Source organism: Lepeophtheirus salmonis, chromosome 3 (genome assembly GCF_016086655.4).
Source record: "Lepeophtheirus salmonis chromosome 3, UVic_Lsal_1.4, whole genome shotgun sequence".
NCBI classification, from domain to species: Eukaryota; Metazoa; Arthropoda; class Copepoda; order Siphonostomatoida; family Caligidae; genus Lepeophtheirus; species Lepeophtheirus salmonis.
The window spans coordinates 21,452,962-21,470,394 of record NC_052133.2 but is presented as its reverse complement, the minus strand read 5'-3'; the positions used below and the strand labels follow the sequence as shown (position 1 = coordinate 21,470,394).

Sequence of the window (17,433 nt, the reverse complement as noted above, 5' to 3'; positions counted from 1 at the left end):
TTTGAGAAGCACTTTAGTTACTCATATGCTTCCAAAATGAGTATTTTTTGTGGCATTCTCTCTCCTCCAAACAAAGTTCATTTTAGATAACAAAACCTCTTGATTTTAAATGTTGAGTTATTGAGGTTTAAAGATTATAATATGGAAAATCTTTAAAAATATATAGTTTATTGGTCTGTTCCAAAAATACAGACATATATTTACAAAATCTCGATAGAGGTGGTGACCCGCCTTTAGATTATGAGCATTTCTTCTTAAAGTATCTATAATATAATAATTTCTATAATTTATAACAAGTTTTTTTACCGTTCTCAACTAACAATGTAAGTTTTACTTCCTTTATTAAGCTCATACCTACGAAGGTATTGTTTTTTTTTTTACTTCTCTCAATGTTTGTTACCTTCCAATACTTTTTAAAAAAATTCAAATATTTGGATGAAAAGGTACCATTTCTTCCTCGAAACCCCTATATCATCCGTCAACGTTGTTATTTATTTATTTATTGTTTTGAATGTTTTCTAGGACTGAATTCTTAACATTTCAAAGTTTGAGAGGAAGTTGACTACGTCGTCTGTCAGGCCTTCCAATCCAAGTGTTTTCAAAAAGTTTGTCCACGTTGTGGATTCAGTACTCACTTCGAAAGAGTAGTTTAAAATTTCTTCGAGTACAAAAAAATTAAAATACGCGTATTTTCAATTCTTGAGTCGAAAACTAAAAACTCTTCCAAACTAGTCAATTTTGTGATATCCTTGAGAAATACGATGTCCCGTCGATGTTGTGGGAGTGCTGGATAAAGCCTGATATTTTGGTGTATGGTTTTAACCTCTACCTTCGCTGCATCTCCAAAATGATTCCAATATTTGTTGTTTTTATACCATTTTTTCTAATAGTCTGATACACTACAAGTTTCCCTAACCAAAATTACATTGATAAATTGAAAATTATATTCAAATTTGTAAATATCCATCTTTTGGAATACATACATCAATTTAATGAAACCTTTGAAATTTAAATGATTACAATTTATTCATACACATTTTAGATACATAGGGGAGACCGGTTAGGGTTGTCCCACTTTACAGTCCTTTGGGAAAAATATGTAAATAAATTATCTTACAGCATTCATATTTATACTCAAGATAGATTGATATGTTCTGCACATTGTTTAATCAGTTAACTTTGCAGCAAAGTTACATTTTCTGAGAACATCAGCATCTTGCAAGTTGGTAACAATGACCCAACTCTCCCACAGAGTGGTGAGTGTTTGGCCGCCCTTCGGGCGAGTTGGGCCACCATGTTAAATACTAATAATATGTTAAGGTTTAGTAAATTATTTTTGAACTAAAAATAAATTACATTACATAATTATGTACATCTTGTCAGCTAACTGGTGACGACAGATATTATTAGTGTATAACAAGCGTGTTTTCTTTTTTTTCATCAGGTCTTTTTTTCTCTTTTCTTTGTTTTGTTTCGATCTCAATCAATCTCTTATCGGGAGTGTCGGTCAAGATAGCTGTTTTTCGACGTTTTCTCTAGATATTTTTCAGCTGTGCAGGAGCGTTTGGAATCGGCATTAACCTCTGCAGTGTGACTTTAAGTCTAGGTCCATTGGTTGTATGGTTGGTGTGGCTGCTTGTAACTGTTCTGGATGATCTATTGGTTGGCCTGGTTGGGTTGCTATGAGTGGTTCTTCTGTGACAGCTGTTTCCAACTGATCAGGAGGGTCTATGGGTTGGCAGAGAGGGTGGTCTGTGACATTTGAAGGTAGGTAAGCATCATCTGGAAAGATGTCTCTTTGGAAGTGGGATATCCCAGTCACCAGAAACCCAGAAATTACATTTGATGGAGTAACAGCAACAGTATGCACTCTCGCAGTCAACTCTGTAATTTCATAAATGGTGATTTGGTTTTACAGCCAATCATCACACGCGTTGTTGTAACACCGTTTCATAGGTCCATACACCGTTCTATCTAATGGCTGCAGACGGTCATATGTATGTGGAGGCAATGTTAGTTTTACAATGCCATTGTATTTAGCTGTGGTTATAGCTTTTAACGATACATGGGACTCGTGATTGTCCATAATAAGGAAAACTTGGCGGTCTTTAGAGCATCTTGTCTGACGCATGAAGAAAGGGAAGTATGGGTCAGAAAATATCTCGCTGTTCATCCAACCAGATTTGGTAGCTACATCCTTTGCTCAGGGCAATGCTCCTTTGAGGAAGGCTGGGTTGACTTTTACCCGCGGAAACACATAGAAAGGAACAACAACTGAACCACCTGCATTGATGGCTCATAGAACAGTGAAAAGTTGTTCTCTCTCTCCACAAGTGACAGCCCCAACTTGTTTCTTCCCAATCTGACTAACCACTGTATATGAAGCCTGGAAAGCTGTATAGGTCTTGTGGAGAAAGCTTGTATCTAAAATAATACATGGCCGCATACAATTAGAAGAATTATAAGCTCACCAGTTTTAAATCAACAATTATTACAAAACAATGACAGACTTGTTCCTGTTGAAGAAATGTCGTAAGTTCTTCACTTACAGATAAGTTGTGATGAATTTTAATTAATAAATATTATATTACTACCTGTTGTACATATCCCAGAGATTAGAAAATAATTCGGCAACTGTCACTCTGTTAAATGCTGTAGATCTGACTACTGAATTAGCTTCTGTTTTACGACATGAAAGCCCATGTCGCTCCCGAAATCCTCAAAACCAATCTTTCCCTGCAACATTTCAATTAAGATCCCATTCAATTTGAAACCCAGAGCAATTTAAATGACAGTTTAGCTTCATGCATCGTATTGTGTGTGCACGAGAGAATGTAGTAAGCAAAGTCAATTGGAAGAATAAAATTTGAAAATATTTTTCATTCTAGGAAGAATGCAATTTTCTTACACAGCTGCGGAATTGGTGTTCCAAGAGTCTGGCATACTAATATCATTACCACCCTTTCCAAACTCATAGGCCAACACCATGCATTTACCCGGAGTTAGTCGATGGTTCTATTGTCCAAGTCTTTGATGTGTTCAGCCAACAGTTTCTCCATGAAGTTAGAATGGTAAGATTTAGATTTCTGCACTGTTCATGGCTACTGGCCAGACGTTCTTCAGGGGATCATGCTTATGTAACGTAGCAACGTAGTCCTTGGCAATCCAAAGTTCATCTGTGCTCCTCCTCTAACTGACATCTTTCCATCTTTAACCTGTTCTGCAGCCTTTGCTAAATCTTCTTTGTCTATAGCCCAAGTAGTCTTTCTTTTGTACACTCGACCCATATTCAACCGTAAAAATAACTGTTGTGTACACTTAATTTATGTTATTCCCCTTCCCGTCTTAATATTCTAGTTTATATGATGTATAGTAAAGTACTCTTTCACTTCAAACAGTACTTTACTACACATAGTAGAGGACCAAAGTCATAAATGAATGTTTGGGTGGTTATGAGTTTTTTTTTGGCAATGTTACTTTTGATTTCGAATCAAAAAATAATTACTAGTTAGGAAACGCAAAAATTATCCACAAATATTGTCAGGTAAGTCAATAAATAATAATGTGATCAGTGAGCCTGAATTGGATTTTGAGGCTTACAGATTCCAATACAAAATTAATAAAGTTTAAATAAATTGTGTTGAGGAGTTTGATATATGAGTAACACCTAAGTCATGAAGTTAAATTAACAATTACTTTTTATGGTTGTTAAAAGATTGAAGGTTAGGTTGTATGGTTGCTATTTACATACTGTGATAGAGGATAACATTCTGGAGGTAGAAGGCCCGATGAAGGAAATCATAGGGTATAAAATGATGGTGGTGGTGAGGGGGGGGGCATGGAACTTGTTTAATGTAGTAGTCAGAAGGGGGTATTGAACCGAATTTTAGCCGCATGGAATAATGCAAAGAATACTAGAGTTACGTGGAAGTTGTTGTATTTAGACGCTAATACGTTATGAGCGCAACTCTAAGGATGTATGAAAAAAGGAAATATTCACTCATACTTTCTTTTTTTCCCAAGCGAATCATACCTATTTTATCATCCTTATGTAGGATACAAGAGTATTCTATGTGTTTAAAATTCGATGATGTAATATAAGACGTGAGATGTATCTCTCCTTTATAAAAACTTTAGTTAAGATAAGAAATATGTATTTTATATGTTGTAAACAAATACTATGATCTACATATGCTATCATAAGAAAACGGGTGGAAATGTTTGAACGACTTGAGTAGAAGACTTTTAGGATTGTTAATATTTTGTTTTGCACAAATATTTAAATAATTGTACTTGAAATCCACTTCATTTTGAAATAGTTATTTGGATATATAATACATAAAGTGCGAAAAAATGTATAACGTAGATACTTTAATTAAATTGAAAGAAGATATGAAAGACCTTTTTTTTTTACAATTACAATCCTAAAAATAATATTGTATAATATTAATTAGAGGAAAAGGCCCTAAACATAAAATTTATTCAAGTTTTATGTTATTTTAAATGCTTCCAAAATATGCTATGTCCAAGTTAAGGCCTAACCTCTGGGCACAGTAAGGGGAAACGTATTTGATAAGGCGGGGGGGAGGACAACGTTAATCGCCTTATAAATATCTTATTATGTTTTTGAATAAAAGAGGCTATTTATTGAAGGTCTACTAATCATTATATTTTCATAACCCTTTTTCAGGGACTCGATACGGGAAAACACATGAATTATTCAGTCATATATTTTATTTTTTGCTATTATAAATCTAGTACTTAATTTCATCTTTAGTGCCTCTTTACTTTCAAGAGGAAGTCAAACAATATGTCAAATAGGAACACAACATTTTCGAATTTTTCTGATGAGGATCTTAATAATCAAACCTTACTTCTCAACAACTATGGAGAGGATCCTTTTGATGATTTGCTTTGGGATGATGCCACCTGGATCATGTGTGCCTCCTTTATTGTTTTCACAATGCAAACAGGCTTTGGAATGCTGGAATCCGGCTGTGTTTCCCTCAAAAATGAAGTTAATATCATGATGAAAAATGTGGTTGATGTCGTTCTTGGAGGGGTCACGTACTGGGCGTTTGGCTATGGGCTGAGCTATGGGGAAAGTTATGGAACAACGCCATTTTTCGGGGTTGGAAAATGGTGAATCTCTGGAGTGGTTGCATTCTTTGTTTTACTTATGTTTTTTTATATGTAGGTTTGTGAATGCAGAAGGTCTAAAAATGGGACCCATCTATGCTACGTTTTTGTTTCAACTCTCTTTTGCTACAACTGCAACGACAATTGTGTCTGGAGGGATCGCGGAAAGGTGAGAAAAATATATCCATTTCAAAACCTTAAATAGTCATAATGATATAGGGACATGATTGGAAATTACTGTTGTTGGATTGGAGCAAATTTTTCCCGAGTTCTGCTTCCAGTTGAGTTCATGTTAGGACACCACTTTTCGAGATCCAGTTTTTAAGAAATCCATCACATTTAATATAAATTCCTCTTTTTAGTACATCAAGTAATCTATGAGACTATTCCCTCCTATGTGTTTCTTTACTGTCCTTTTAAATGACCTTATTGAAATTTGATAAATCATTAATCGAATCTCTCAGGCTTTGATTATTCAAGTTCAATGAAAAATAAATCTTTTTTTTTTATAAAATATTTTAGGCATGTTCGAACAATTTTGAAAAAATGGTTGGCTTTTTTAAAATTAATTTTTTTTCCCGAGGGTAAGGAACATTTGAATTTAACACTAAGGAAATATGTAAATCAAATTAAGTGGTCACTTTAGGCATGGAACTCCAGATACCTGGAATAAAGACAGGATTTTATTTTTTCTATATGAGTCATTTTTTTCTTTTATTATATAAAATAATATACATATATATTAGAGTAGAATACAGCCGCCTGAATATGTAGTGTTTAACATTTTTAAAATTGAAAATTTTTGTTCTTACTCACATATTTTCTATTGCAAATTTTAACATAGCAGCTATTTTTGACACAATTTTAAATAAAAAACTTAGTACTAACTGTTGATATTGCTGAATATGTCTATTTTAATGAAAATTAATCTAAATATTAATTAAGAACTAAAAAATTTAAGCGTACATTGTGATAAAATAATGTGGATTTACTGTTATATAACTTGAACTCCATACTTGAGGGATTTGATGTACTTTAGAATAGTAACAACCTTCTGAAATTTTGGACCAAATTGAAGGTATTTATTTTATAAGAAGGAATTGTTTCACAACACAAATATTTGGAGAAAAGGAAGTTTAGTGAATTATGAAGGAATGTTAATAGTAGGGTTTGGTTAGATATTTATTCCAACATCAATTTTTTGGATGAAATATGGATTGAACGAAAAAAAAGAATTAGTGTCATATCTGAAAAATGGAAAGTATTTCAACCAAATAAATACAATTTTTGAATTTTTCGTATCAATTAGCTTTTCTGGTCAAAATTTCAGGTAGATTATATCTCTAGAATCGATATTATGACTAATAAAAAAGCTTATTTCAAATGTTGCAATTTTTCAACAAGATTGTTGATACGGCTGATTTTTAAAAATGTAATATCTCATGAACCGCACAGAGTTAGAAGCTCAAATTTTTCATTAAAGCTAACTCTGCTACAAATTTGAAGTAAATCGAAAAGGTAGGGTGACAAAAGTGTCTTTTTCTGGAAGATTTGATGCGGATTTACCTTTTTTTCAGCTGCAAAAAGACGATGAAATATTGGATTTGAAGATATAACAAACTTGTTAGAAATATGTCTGGAGATTTTTTTACATGAATTTGATACATAAAAATTGATGTTTAAATGAAATATCTATAGTTTTCTGAATATTGATTTATTCCGTCATACATCAACTTTCAGCTTTTAAGAAGATATGGCACAGAACGGTTTTTGTTGGACTTATAATTTTAAGACTTAATTCTGTGAAATGAGTGTTTTTAATTTCCAGAAAATTTTATTTCATAATTTTTGCAATATTTGCAAAAAGTTACTAGTGATTGCAGTTTATTTTTTGATGGCATTATTCTGCGTAACTTTTTTGGTATTTTTTGATTTTACAAGTACCATTTTTTTGTGTAAGTTTGTGTTCCTCTTTATAATACCAATTAATATTATTTCCTATTTTTTTCTCATGCTCTTATTATTTTTTCATTATTGAGGAGATAACATCTAAATATTGAGTAACTACGTGCAAATCTGCTCAAGAAAAACGGAGAGTAATATCAAAGATTTCTTGGGAGGTATATTTTATACAATAGAAGCAAAGTTTTTCTATTTTTCGAGGCAAGGTTTTTCAGGTTGCTTCAATTAGCCAATACGCATTCCAAAATGACTCAGTCCGTAACCACACACCCGAGAGACGTTGGAATTGCTGCAGTCAAATGTCAGCCTCAAGAATGGCCTCCAAATAGCCCCGAGCTAAATATTTTTTTTTTTTTTTTTTTGTGAGAAGGTCTAACCCTAGTAACAATGTGGTCTGTCTAATGCCTAGTATTAAAATGATTGCAGTTAATTTGGAAAGGAATGAGGGGGCATAAACCTTCAAGAAGTTCATAAACAAGAGAGAGGTTGAGCACATGGAATAAAAAAATATTTGTTCTTGTTTCTGTTTTATAGTTAATCTATAATAAAAATTGTATGACTGACTCCAATTCCCTTTTTATAATCTTATTGTCTCAATACATAAGTCTCAATTTATTGCACCAACACTTTAAACATTTTTTTTTAAATTTACCATTGCCGAGAGTTTTGTCTTTTTCATATCTTTATAGCAGGGTATATTATAGTCAATTCACTTTATATTTATTGATAATTTACAAAGTACCATTTTATATAATTTTCAGATGCAATTTTTATGCGTACTGTCTTTTCTCATTGGTTAATACGGTGGTATACTGTGTTCCTGCAGGATGGCTTTGGGGAAATCATGGTTTTCTGAACACACTTGGGGTTGTGGATATTGCAGGAGGTGGAGGCGTTCATTTGGTTGGAGGAACATCAGGTACTTATGTTCCTAATTCATCACATAGTTTAAAATGTGTATACAAAGTTCTGCATTGCTAGGTTAAGCGAAATAAGTCCATGCAATCCAAAACAAATGTATGTCTTGGTTAGTCTCGTAGATATTGTCTAAAAAGTTTACTGCAATGTGTGAAATTATCTTTTTTTCTTTTGTAATGGTCATATTTGACCAGGCCCTGTTTTAGTGTGAGCTGGGCTGGGTCAATTTTTTTTAAAAATTGGATTTTAATAATAAACTTTTTTTTTTACGAGAAACAAAATATTTTTAGAGGGAAGAGCGTTTCATTTATTTTCTATAATTCCCTTTTATAGCGTTCTTATACACTTTTTTTAATAATTTCTGGCCATATTTTATTTTATGACTACAATTTCGTAGGTCAAATGGATTAATTGTATCTACATGTAGCTACTTTGTGCAACTGAATCTGACAATTGAGTAAAAATTGAATTCTCGGATATTGGCTGTAGATTTTTGAAGACTCTAAATTAGAATATTAATCAAATCAAAGAAGAAATTGCATAAGGATGTCTAAAGGAGTAATTTTTTTTTTTTTGGTTGATCAATTTATTTTATGTAATCAAAATAATAATGAAATTAAAAGGTCTTTTAATTTCTTAAGATAATCAAATTACGAAACTGTTTCATTGGATAACTAATTTACTAATGGTAATTTTATATAATACCATTAAGTTAAAAAAAAAGGTCTGTATTTCATGTACCGTATACAATATTCCTTGGATACACGTTACTAGACTGTTTCATCTCAGAAAAATAGTTATAACATCAATTGTTTTACAATACCTAATTTTTTTTGCTTTGTAGAAGGTTTAAATCCCACACCTTGATAAAAAAAACCTGAATTTGAACAATTTGCTGATTAATAATTGAGTTTGCACCTGCTTCTGTCTAGGGCACAATCCCTTCCCAAAAGAAAAAAAGTTTAATACTACCCTCACTTCTGTCAATCATGGAAATGAAAACAAAGATACAATTTTCTCCTTGTCATCTCGTTATTTTCCCCAAAAAAATTATTAATGATTAATATTGCATACATTAAAAAAAACATGAAAATGTTCTAGGCCAACTCTTGGGTCTCATCCTTTATTGTGTTTATAAAAAAACTATAGTGAGACTTGAATATTAGATAGATCTTATGAGTACCTTGTATAACTCTGAATAAATCTCTTTTGTTTTGTCAAATTAAAATAAAAGTTGTTCAGAGTTCTGAGTTACGTATGTACCTAAGGCTTTGTTTCATTTTATGTCTAAGGGCTGTAGTTGTCTCTGTTTTTCAAATAAATACCATATCTTATGCATTTTATAGGTGGACGGACGGAGATGTGTACATACATCTACTATAATTTTATATTATAGTAGATGTCTCAAAATTATAGCAGTTTTGGTCAGCCATATGCCTTCGTGCTAGGTTCCAATTGATTTAAGAGGAAAGTTGGAAGTAAAATGAATATTTCCTGACGGATTTGTCAAGGCAATATAGTTTAAAGTAGCGTTGGCCTTTACTTAAATATCCCAATATATCGTTAGTCCTTTGTTTTTCCTTTCCTACAACAGCCTTACAATGAAGACTTTGCATTTTGTTAAGTTCAAATTTATATATTTTTTATTCAGCGCTTATACAGGGTGTGTAATCTATCTATGTTGTCACTTTAGCTCACTATCTTAGAGAAATGCAGGTAGATAGCCAGCTAATTTATTTTCTTAGATAAATTGCTCAAACCTGCACTAGCTGGAAAAATGGAATGAATTTACGAATTCGTTGCCCCAAATATTTGGAAAAAACACGGAGCCCTCCTTAGAATCCACACTGGGAGTAACAAATAACAATTACTCAAACTCCAGTACTCATTGAGACGCTTATTCACAAAGGAGGGAATTTGAGGCCTTTAGGGATGATTTTGAAGTAACAACAAAGCAAAAGTTAGAGTGACTGTAAATGTAAGTTTGGAATCTATTAAGCTTTCAGAATCTTGTTTTACTTTTTGGATCTGATATTACTGGTTGGAGAGAAAATTGCATTTGATAAAAAAAAGCATTTTCGTAGAATAGATACCTAGAGCACCCTGTACATATTTTATTCTCGCTGCCCACCATCAAACTGTTTGCATACTTCATTCAATGTCAATTCATTCATATGTCAATGACACACCATCCATTTAAGTAGATTTTGAAGGGAAAGTTCAAACCTCCCTCCTATTCCAGACCAAATTCCTACATTAGTGTTACAACCATCACATGTGATAGCTACTATTGACTCTAAGCTCACGGGATTTTCTTGCACAGATAGTGCTTCTCTTATCTGATCCTCCAATTTTCCACCTCTTGGTGAAATATGACTTGATTTATATATTCGTATAGGGCTCTTAAATGAAAAAAAGACTAATATGAATTTGTTTGCTTATCGTTTTTCAACTTAAAAAAAGAGTGATAAAGTTTACTACAGTTATTTTGAATTTCTAGTTTCAAGTCATTTATGTTACAAATCCCAATTTTGTATATTTTAAGTAATAAAAAACTAATCAAATTGAAACAAATTTATATTAGTCTACTTTTATTGATGACCATACACTCCTAATTTTAGTGGGAAATATATTTTTTGATCAGATGGTATCATTTCTTCTCTCCTTCAACACTTTTTACCATTTTGATGTGGTCAATCTTGTCAAAAAAAAAAAAGAGTTATTTCAACAATTCCCCTTTTGAGAGTTTGGTATGAATTTTCCTGTACTTTGGTTTTTCCTTTTTAACTTTTTGAATATCAAAGATATTTGCAGATGCAACTAATTAAATATTTTCTGTAAGAAAATTACATTTAGCGAATATTGCTGCATCTGACAACTGAAATCTCTCGTAAATGATTGCAAAACGAGGGTAACTAACCTTGTTATGGTAAGATTTCTTGAATTGCCTTACGTATTTTTCTTCACAATCGATGCTTTTACTTGCATTTTTAGCTATAAGGATTATTTTCATGTCTAAAAAATCTAAACGGATTGAACAATATCACTTGAAATTGACAGTTAAAATCAAAATATTATCATAAATATTCCATTAAAGAAAAATAAACCAGTATTAAGTTAAATATTTATACGTATGTTCAATTTTTATTTATTTTACAACTATTAACGCCTTATTTATAAAAAACTAAAACAAAAATATTTATAGCATTTGTAGCAGCCAAGATGATGGGACCTCGACTGGGCAGATGGGATATTAATGGAGACCCCCCAATGGGATCTCCAGCAAATGCAGCTATTGGACTATTTATGCTTTGGTGGGGATGGCTAGCTTTCAATGCGGGTAGTACATTCGGTAATGCACACTTTCAGATATGTTTGAACAATTATTCCAATTGTTTTTGTCTTGCTTCTTACATTAAGCAACCTTGCTTCACTCCAAATCAAAAAAAATATATTTACATATAATATATGTCGTGTTCAAGTTAGGAATATGTAATCTGTTCAAGTGGATAGCATACAAATTGCAATTTGCACTTCTCATAAAGTCTTAAAAAAGTCAAAAATTACACGTTTTAAAAATTCTCAGTTCATTTTTGAGCAATTTAGTGTCTAAATGGGACTGTTAATTTAAAGATTAACGCCGAAAATCTTTGTACAGCGTTCAATTTGCCGCAAAAATGTTTTGGAAGGACAATTTGCTGAACATACATTTCCTCAAAATACCATATTTCAATTCAATTTAAAATGATAGTATGACAAATAAGTATCGATTATGTGCTATGCATGTCATATAGGTATATAGGTCTATTGCATAAAAATTTATTCTATATACATTTATTCAGCGATTTCAGTAAAGATTCGAAATGTATTTAAATCACATAAGACTGTGTTGTTTTTGATTCATAATTATTAATAAGTAAAACTTTAAAAAATATATTTTTCTGCATAATAGTACTAATTTTTCACTTTAAATTGAATTAAAATTCAAAATAGTAAATATCAATATATACAAGTATAATATTATTTTTTGGTCTAATGTCCCAAATGGAACATTGGGAAAATGGAACGTTGCAAATAGTCTGCTCACGCATTTAGTCAATCATTTCTTTTTTATGTTATTCCAAGACATTTTTTTTTGTGCCGGACCAAACTTAAACAAAGTGGCAAAAAAAAGATCAAATCATCCATATTTATTCATATCAGTTGTCTATGTGACAAATATTATTCACTTGATTTAGGTCAGCATATATACATATACTTAATTTTATAATAATAATTTAAAAAAATCAAATATTACATTTTTTAGAAAAAAAAATTCAAAAACCTATTGTTACTCATAGAGATTTAATTTTTTTAGTATAAAAAAATCAAAATTCCATAGCTATTCACATAAAGTTAGATTTTTCAGAAAAAAAAAAATCATAAAACCATTGCTTTTTACTAAAAATTAAATTTTTGAAAAAAACAAAATAACAAAATATAGCTATTTACAAAAGATGTATTTTTTTAGAAAAAAAATTAAACTTTCAATTTTCTGAAAAAAAAAATCAAATGTCGCATTTTTCTATAAAAATTCAAAAATTAAATATCAAATGTTAAATTTTCTATAAAAATTTGTAAATATTGCATTTTTGAAAGAAAATTTCAAATATCCATAGCTACTCAGAGAAAATTAAATCTCTTGGGAAAAAAATTCAAAAATGAAATGTCTAATATTAAAGTTCAAAAATGAAATATCTAATATTAGATATTTCAAAAATGAAATGTCTAATTTTAAATTTCAAAAAACCACATCTATTCAGAAAAAATAAATTATTTTGGAAAAAAAAATTATAAAATAAATTATTTTGGAAAAAAAAATTATAAAATAAATTATTTTGGAAAAAAAAATTATAAAATAAATTATTTTGGAAAACTAAATTCAAAAATAAAATATCTAATATTAAATTGTTTGAACCACTGCATAATTTGCACCAATGACACAAAAAAGTTATAATAAAAAGCAGAAAATCCTTAGCCTCCTGCGGACACTCCTGCAAGGGCACTGAAAGTGCTTTGAATGATAGATTAACTAACTAGGAACCATCAAGAAATGACATTTATTTCATCTATAATACTTTAAAAAAAAAAGAAGAAAGAAGTCTTATAACTGGATTCAAATGGATAATTTTAAAGAAAAATCATCAAAATTTCTTTTTTTTCCACCATTTTACAGATTTTCAATTCAAAACGCGTCCATGAAATACCTTTTTTTTTGGGACTTTTGATGATTATTTTTCCACCTTCAAGGCTGAAACAAAATGACATTCTTAGAGCCTATACGTCATAGATACTTATGTGTTTGTCTTCACCTTTGTAGGTGTTTCTGGGAAGAAGTGGATCCTTGCAGCCAAAGCAACGGTCACAACATTTGTGGCCTCATGTACAGGCTGTATTTTTTCTGTAGGCTATAGCCTCTACACGACAAATGGTAAAATTGATGTACTCATGATTATCAATGGAATCTTGGGTGCATTGGTCAGCATCACAGGTATGTCAATCAAATGAAATATTACATGACACCATGTTTTTTAAATTAAATTCCTTACTTAACACGAGTATTATGATATTTTCTAAAGGCTTGTTATCATTCATGATGATAATCGGATGCCGTTTTTTGTTACCTTCTTTTTTTTTTTTTGAGTTGGTAAACTGAATTATGAATTTTATTTTCCTCAGCTGTTCTCATTAATATTTTTTCTTGAGGAATGAACTTCCTATTCCATTACATACAACATATCATTCTTATGTAAGAAACTGAATTAAGTCTTTGCTTGTGCACATATAACAGAGAGAGTCACCCAGAGGATTAGGTATGAATTTATAATCCCTGTTGGACTCAAAGTAAAATTGAGAATTTACATGGGAGTAATTCTTATTTACTTCCTTCTGCCCCTTCGTTTCAGCTGCTTGTAGCTGATCTAATGCACGTCATTACACCGTGACTGCTCTCCTTAAAAAAATTCATCAAATTATCAGGGTTACTCTCTTATTTTTGGTTTCTTTTTTTTAGCACGCCCAAAATGCTCCTGATTAGCAGCACTGGTTATGATACCACGCCAGGCAGACTTGACGTAACGAAGTTAAATTTGATTTATCTTCATCCTTACACTCAGTGTCCGATGGTGGGCGATATATGTAGTATTTTCTTGAATTTGTAGACTCATTACGTCACAAAATTGGGCTTGCTTATCATTCTTTGTTACATATAAAATGATCACAGATACAGATCTCTTTCATAATCGAAACGGATCAATGTACATCCCTATTTATTCCTTTACAGCGGGATGTGCCATAGTTACAACCTTTGAGTCCATATTCATAGGGATTGTTGGATCGTTTTTAAGCAACATCACCGCTGGTTTTCTTATCTGGTTAAAAGTAGATGACGCTGTGGGGGCTACATGCGTGCATGGTATAGTAGATCTGATATAATACACTCTTTTTAAAATGTCACTAAAAATTAATTATCTATCCAAAGGATTTGGAGGTTTTTGGAGCATGCTTGCCGTTGGGATATTTGCTGAGAAGGACTCATTAGACAGAGTTTCTAATTATGCAGGATTACTCCATGGAGGAGGATTTTATCTCCTTGGAGTCCAAATCCTTGCTTCAGTTTGTCTCATGCTTTGGGCAGGGATCGTTACTTTCTTGCTAATCAAAGTAATTTTAATTCTTTGTTCATTTTATGGTCTGGGTTTATATATATGCAAATACATTTATTTCAGGGAATCAATTTAATTATCCACTTCCGAATGGATCCGTATGAGGAGCTCCTTGGAGCGGATTACTGTGAACATAATATTTTTCATTCAGGAGTTGGAGTAACGAGAGCTGTAAGCGTATTGAGGACTCACAAGCCGGAAGTTGATTTAAATCTGATTCCAGTCGGAAAAAACGAAGGTAAAAAAAGAGTTGGAATTCTATTTTATTTATTTTATAGATGTATGTAACTAAGTGTGTGTCAGTCCTTATCTATTCTGTCCAGTCCAGTCATAGGATTGGTCCAATCAGTCCTTGGGATCAGTACTGAAGACTGTCGGTCCTTCGGACAGTCTTCAGTACCAGAATTGATTAAAAGCAGATGAAATAAAGTTGTGTGACGTCATGAAGGATGAAACTTTATACATTTTTGGTTTGATCCGCAGGAATGAACAGAACTGGACTGAGATTGAACTGAAATAAACTTCAGTTTTCAGTCCTAAATAAGGACACTATCTGTAACATGAAGGCATTTCCTCAAGATTTTCTCCATTACAAAAGTTCCATGGCTCTAATTTTTGACTTATTTAATGACGTTACAATAAATACATGAAAGCAATAAAAGACAGAATTGTAGAGTTTATGACCTAGAACACGTGATGGATTCTTTTATATTTTCCAAAGCAGTTATCCTTATTTTTTATTCTTGAAGAGAGACCATTTAATTAGTCTAAAATAATCACTATTGTGTATGTTCTTGAATTTGGAGTGTAATACTGAACATAGAACTGAACTGCAGACGCCTCTGTACAGTGTGGGATATGTATTTATTTCCTTTCTCCTACCCCTGCTTGAAGCTGATCTAATAAAAAGTCATGACAATTAAGCTGCTTTCTTTCAATACATTCTTTCAATTGAAGGTTACCATGTCCTTTTTCTATTTCTTTTTTGTTTTACCATACCTATAAGTCATATTTTATACAAATTTAAATATATCTCCCCACCTTCTTCCCTATAATTTTTGTATAAATTATTATCACAATATTCCAATGTGTAAAAAAAAGTAATTTTGAAAGTATGAGAATTTTTTTTTCTCTTTTATTTAAAAAGGCTGCCTATACATTTAAAAAAAAAATAGAGCAACGAGGGTATCATATTGGATGCCCATTTGGTAGTCAATGAAATAGTATGAGAAAATTATTTATTGTATTTGTTTATAAGTTCTTGAATTTTCATAATAATAAATTTAAATTGGTAATCGTTTGGTTGATATATTGAACACTACCTAGACAACGTGGGTATCATATTTGATATCCAGGCATTTTAAATAATAATTTTCTTCTACAATTGGGTAAGAAAAAGGTCAAACAAGTGTAATTTGCTTGTATAAATATATACATAGATTTGGCTATAATATCCATTCTGATTCCACCTGTTATTATGTAAGGATGTCAATTTTTCTGATTCGAATGACTATTCTGACGTTTTTGACAAGGCATGCGGTATGTCATTTTTTTGAATACCTTTATTACATTTTGCTTGATTGATATATATATATATTTATATCAAAAAATGCAAGGATGGAATCAAGTGACTCAATTCCTCTCCTTCTAAGAAACACTAATCAACCCCTTTATATGAAGAGTAAATGTATAAAGGCAAAGATAACTCAATCTTGTACAAACAAATAGAAAAAAGAAAGATGTTCAATCCGTTTTAGTCAAGAACACTTTCTGAAGGAAGTCCCAGGTTCATCATCATTTGCAAAACGTTACATCATTAAAGAGACCAATATTACAAAATAAATTAATATATTTTTTTGATATCCACCGTTGTTTAAGGGGGTCGTTACCATCCGTCGTTCTAGTGCTTGGTCATATGTCAAAATATTGTAAAAATGTAAATTAACAAAAAACAAAAACATCAACTGTAAAAAAAATATAAAATGTCTGACCTAATTCTCTCAAGAAAAATATGTACAAATCATGGCTCTTTGTCACTCATACATCTTTGGTAACAACCTACTCAATCAGTCAAAAAATAATTATTTTATTTTTTAAATTAGGAATTTTCCAATTTGTCATATAATGAGGTTATATTTTCTTTTTCAGGCCACATGAACTACTTGGAAACCAATTATGGTTCCAAGTTACTTCATGATAAGTTGATTCAAATCAAACGAATGCAGGATGTAAGAAGCGCTTTTACAAAGAAGGATTAAATATATGGTCATATCTTTTTACTTCAGTTTCAATAAATCCCTGGTTAAAAGTCAAATTTTGCAAAATTACATTTATACATAGAAAGGATAAGAGATTAATTATTTAAAAAAATATTAAATTTGTACTTCGAAATGGAAGTCGAGATGATGAAAAAAAGTAATAATTACATTTCTATATATATGTTCAGTTTTTTATTTTGTTAGACAGCAAAATGATCAGTAAAACTGCTGATGTTATTTATTTCAGTATTTAAAACAAGTAAAAATAGGATAATTATTTAAAATAATTCTATTTCAAATTTTTTGCCCTTGTATGGAACGTTCTTGATTGTTTTTACCTCAAGAAAACTGGGAATGGAAATAAACTTTATAGTCCAAAGCAACAATGTAATTACTATCAATAGTCTAGATAGATAAATAAATATCGGAAAATATTTCAATGATTAATTATT

At 31.2% G+C, this 17,433-nt stretch overlaps 1 protein-coding gene across 1 annotated transcript; it reads left to right on the top strand.

Moving 5' to 3' along the window:
* The first annotated feature begins 4,736 nt into the window (after positions 1–4,736).
* Positions 4,737–17,433, top strand: LOC121114626 (putative ammonium transporter 3). The gene is made up of 9 exons (XM_040708650.2): positions 4,737–5,142; positions 5,198–5,308; positions 7,863–8,020; positions 11,225–11,371; positions 13,379–13,549; positions 14,342–14,473; positions 14,540–14,721; positions 14,787–14,961; positions 16,872–17,433. The coding sequence occupies exons 1-9, from the start codon at positions 4,811–4,813 to the stop codon at positions 16,979–16,981; spliced, it is 1,518 nt and encodes a 505-aa protein (XP_040564584.1). The 5' UTR covers positions 4,737–4,810; the 3' UTR covers positions 16,982–17,433.